General features: G+C 41.3%; 1 protein-coding gene across 6 annotated transcripts in view; it reads right to left on the bottom strand.

Moving 5' to 3' along the window:
* The window catches only part of Arnt (aryl hydrocarbon receptor nuclear translocator), a 56,003-nt gene that overhangs the window by 16,541 nt on the left and 35,103 nt on the right, over window positions 1-4,359 (bottom strand). For all 6 annotated transcript variants that reach the window (XM_021157526.2, XM_021157527.2, XM_021157529.2 and 3 more), the window contains one exon: window positions 3,566-3,668. In XM_021157526.2, coding sequence (XP_021013185.1) covers window positions 3,566-3,668 — 103 coding nt within the window. The remainder of the gene's footprint in view (window positions 1-3,565; window positions 3,669-4,359) is intronic.

The raw sequence follows: 4,359 nt of genomic DNA, 5'->3' as shown, positions 1-4,359 counted from the left end.
CAAGACAGGGTTTCTCTGTATAGCCCTGGCTGTCCTGGAACTCACTCTGTAGACCAGGCTGGCCTCGAACTCAGAAATCCACCTGCCTCTGCCTCCTGAGTGCTGGGATTAAAGGTGTGCACCACCATGCCTGGCCCTTTAAAACTTTTAATTGACCTAAAACTTCAACTAAAACAAATTCCACACACTCTTCAAATGCCATCTTTTTACATCAGAAGTTGGTGACTGTTTTCCTGTTTTCTGTGAAGGACTAGACAGTAAGTAGTTTTAGTCTGATGGCCACACAGTCTTTTAACTAGACAATTCTGAGCAATCAAGCATAAAAGCAGCCAAAGATGACAAGTGCTCAAACAGGAAGAGCTATGGAGCTATGAAGCTTTAGTCACAAATAAGAACTTCTGTTCTCTGACTTCTGCTCTAAGCATACCATCTCTGTGTGCTACATTTCATTATTATTTACCCTACTCCAGGCTTACCATGTCCACAAGATACGCTCTCCAATCCTACTTCTATTCTTTCTCTATTTTTTTTTTTTTTCTTTAGAGATAAGGTCTTACTATGTCGTTCATTCTAGCCTGGAATTCATGATCTTCCTACCTTAGCCTCCAAGGTTCTGGGATTACAGGCATGCACCACCAAATCTAGATTGATTGTTTGAGACAAGGTCTCACTATACAGCCCAGGAGATCCAGAACTTGCTATATAGGCCATACTGGCCTTGTAGAAATCCTCCTGCCTCAACATTCCAAGTGCTAGCATTAAAGGTTTGTACCACCATGCCCAGTATTTTATTTCTTTAAAAAAAAAAAGGTAAGCCAAGCATGGTGGCACATACCTGTAATCCCAGCACTTAGGGTGTGCAGATGGGCAGATCAGGAGTCCAGCACATAGTAAGCTTGAGGCCAGCCTTAGGTACATGAGACTATCAAACAAATAAAAAACCAAGGATACAGAAATAAGTGGGCAAATGTATCATGTTCTTTTAAAGTATTTTCATACTATCAATCGAGCTAATCCTGATAACAATGTTTTACGTTTGACAGTCTCACCTCCAATAGTGGATGATGACATCAAAGCAACACAAGTCTTATAGTATCAAATTAGAATTCAAATCCAGGGAATACTATGGATTCAAACAACTCACTTGGGAGGCAGTCAGACAGGTCTCTGTGATTTCAAGGTCAGCCTGACCTATATAGCCAATTCTAGAACAGCCAGGGGTACACAGTGAGACCCCATCCCTAAACAAATACCAACATTCAGTCAACTACAGTGATATACCTTCTGTAGACCCAAGCTATTTAGGAAACTCAAATAGAGGATAACTTGAGCTGAGGATCTTTAAATGAGCCTGGACAACATAATATGACCCCACCCCTCAAAATAAACCACAGTAACCTGATTCCAGCGGCTCCTCTAAACTATTAAACTATGGAATAGTAAATTTTGTACCTCTGCCAGAAACTCTTTTTTTTTTTTAATTTTTTTCTTTATTTTTACATAGCCAGGGAGATTGGTCATCAGGTAAAGGTACTTGTGACAAGCCTCATGATCTAAATTTGATTACCTCAACCCAAACACCACACACGAGTCCACATCCACATATATCATGCACACACAATTTTTTTAAATCTGAAAAACAAAACAAGCAAAAACCGCCTATAATCTCAGCACTTAGCTGATGAAGCAGGTGAGTCTTGAGTTTTAAGTCTGAATACACATAAATGGTGGTAGGGCAAGACCTGGAGTTCTGCTTCTATGAACTAAAACAAGGTTCTGTATCGGCCTTGGAATCTTGAGAACCTAATGCTTCTTTTTTTTTTTTTTTTTTTGAGACAAGATCTCAAAATGGCTGGCCTCAAACTTACATATGCCTGCCTCTGCCTCCTGAGTACTATGATTTAAGACAACCAATGTCACACTCGGTTTGTCTATTGTCTTCACTCTATATGCATTGGTGTTTTGCCTGCACGTATGTCAGCGTGAAAGTGTCAGATCTTGTAGTTACAGACAGTTTCGAGCTGCCATTAGGTGATGGGATTTGAACCCAGGACTTCTAGAAGAGCAGTTAGGGCCCTTAACTGATGAGCCATCTGTCTAGCACATCTGTTTTGTTTTTTAAGATTTATTTTATTTAGCTGTATGCATGGAAAAGGAGGGGAGTATGTGCATGTTGAGCTATCTGTGGAGGCTGGAGGCTTTGAATCTCCTTGCAGCTAGAAGCACAGATGGTTACAAGCTATCTGATAAGCATGCTGGGAAACTAACCCCAGTCCTCTGCAAGAGCAATATAGTCTCTTATCCCTGAGCCATCTCTCCAGCCCCAGAAGTTAAGTGGTTTTTTGATCCATGTATATGTATGTGTATGTTCACGCTGTGCACACACAGGTATGCAGAGGCCAGAGACAAGCCTCACATGTAGTTCCTCAAGAGCTCTCCATCTTAATTCTTTTGAAATGTGTATGAATGCTCTACCTGTCTCTAAGTGTGTTACGTGCACGCCTGGATACACAGGAGCCAGAAAAAGGTACCAGATGCCCTGGAACTGGAGTCATAGATGGCTGTGAGCAACCATGCAGATGCTGGGAATTGAGCCAGTCCTCTGGAAGAGCAGCTATTATTCCTAACTGCTGAGCCATCTCTCCAACCCCTCCAACCCTGAATTTTGAGACAGGGTCTCTCAATAGGACCTGGGGTTCATCAATTTGGCTAGGCCTCTCCAGAAATGGGACTATCTAACTTTTTCCATAGGTGCTGGGGATTGAACTCAGGTCCTTCATGTTTGTGCAACACACACTTAGTACTGGGCTATCTCTCCAATTTCTGCATTCACTTTAAAAAAGAAAAAAAGATTTATTTTTATTTTATGTGTATGAATGTTTTGCCTGCATGCAAATATATGCACCATGTATGTGGCCTGCTGGCCCAGGAGGATATCAGACCCCTTAGAACTGGAGTCACAAGTGGCTGTGAGCCACCACGTGGGTACTACAAAAGAAACCTAAGTCCTTTAGACGACCAAAACAAGTGCTCTTAAGTAGTAAGACAACTCTCCCACATCTTAAATCCAGCTAAAACATGTTTAATGAGTAGAGGTGTTTTGCCTGAATGACTGTGCACCACATGCATGCCTGATGCCCACAGACTCTAGAAGAGAGAATCAGATCCCCTGGAACTGGAGTTACAGATTGTTGTGAGCTGCCATGTGGTGTTGGAATTCAAACCGAGGTGGTATAGAAGAGCAAAAGGTGCTCTTAACTGCTGAGCCATCTCTCTAGCCCCTGAACAAAATAATGAATGTTGACTCTTACCCTATGAACAGTAGTGAAGCTAAGACAGAAGAAGACAATACAAAGGACCTACTAACTGTGCCTTAACTGTAATTCACTGTTATTCTCTTACAAAATACTGTATTTTGTGTGGTAAAACAACTGGTTCTTGAAAGTTAAATGTAATCCAACTGTAGCCAGGAACGCAGCTCTGGATACTAGATACTAATGCCTCTGACAGAAATGGAAGCCTTAGCTGCTCTTATTCCTACCCAACACAATCCCAAGCACCACACCTCATGCGGCAGATGAACGACCTTCGTGAGCCCATGCACATCCTCATGGAAGACTGCTGGCCTTCCTTTTTCACTGTTCCAGTCTTCAGATCCAGGACCCGCCCTGGTCAAGGAGGTGGAGAGCAATCTCAAGTTAATTCTTGTAGATGGGAAAGGAAGGAGACACCACGGCAAAGCTTGAGTCCAGCTATGCCTTCCAGATTCCGTGTTTATGACAGAGATGTTTTATTCTTGAAGCCTAAACTATTTCCGTCCTCATCTAGGAATCTCACTATTAGTTCCAAAACGGCACAAGAACTGTCTGAGTAAAGCAGGAGTGGAAACTACTAGGACTATTGTGCATGTGAGCCCACTCCTATATGTGGAGGTCAGAAGACAACTATGTGGAGCTGCCACTCCTTCCACTGTTATGCAGTCTGCAGACTGAGTGTAGACTGCTGGGCTTACGTGACATGCTCCTTCACCAGCCATTAGGCCAGTCACTAACTATCGTCACGCTTCGGGTAGGACAGTGTCTGGTTTAAAAACAAGTAACTTTACATGTTAAGAAACATGTATGTGTCCAAAAACAAAACATTCTCTTTCCTTTATTTATTTAAAAAAAATGTAAGTAATATTTGGGAAAATGGAAAATTATAGAAATGAAATGTACAAAATCACAAAAGAGGAGGAAAACAAACAAACAAACAAAAACCATTAATATGAACATTTCCACTGCAAAGACATTGGAGTTTCTTCTTTTTAAAAAAATTTTTAGACTTATTTATTTATTTATTTCATGTTTTTTTTTTTTT

Source organism: Mus caroli, chromosome 3, assembly GCF_900094665.2.
Source record: "Mus caroli chromosome 3, CAROLI_EIJ_v1.1, whole genome shotgun sequence".
NCBI lineage: Eukaryota > Metazoa > Chordata > Mammalia > Rodentia > Muridae > Mus > Mus caroli.
This window is presented reverse-complemented; position numbering and strand designations above follow the sequence as displayed.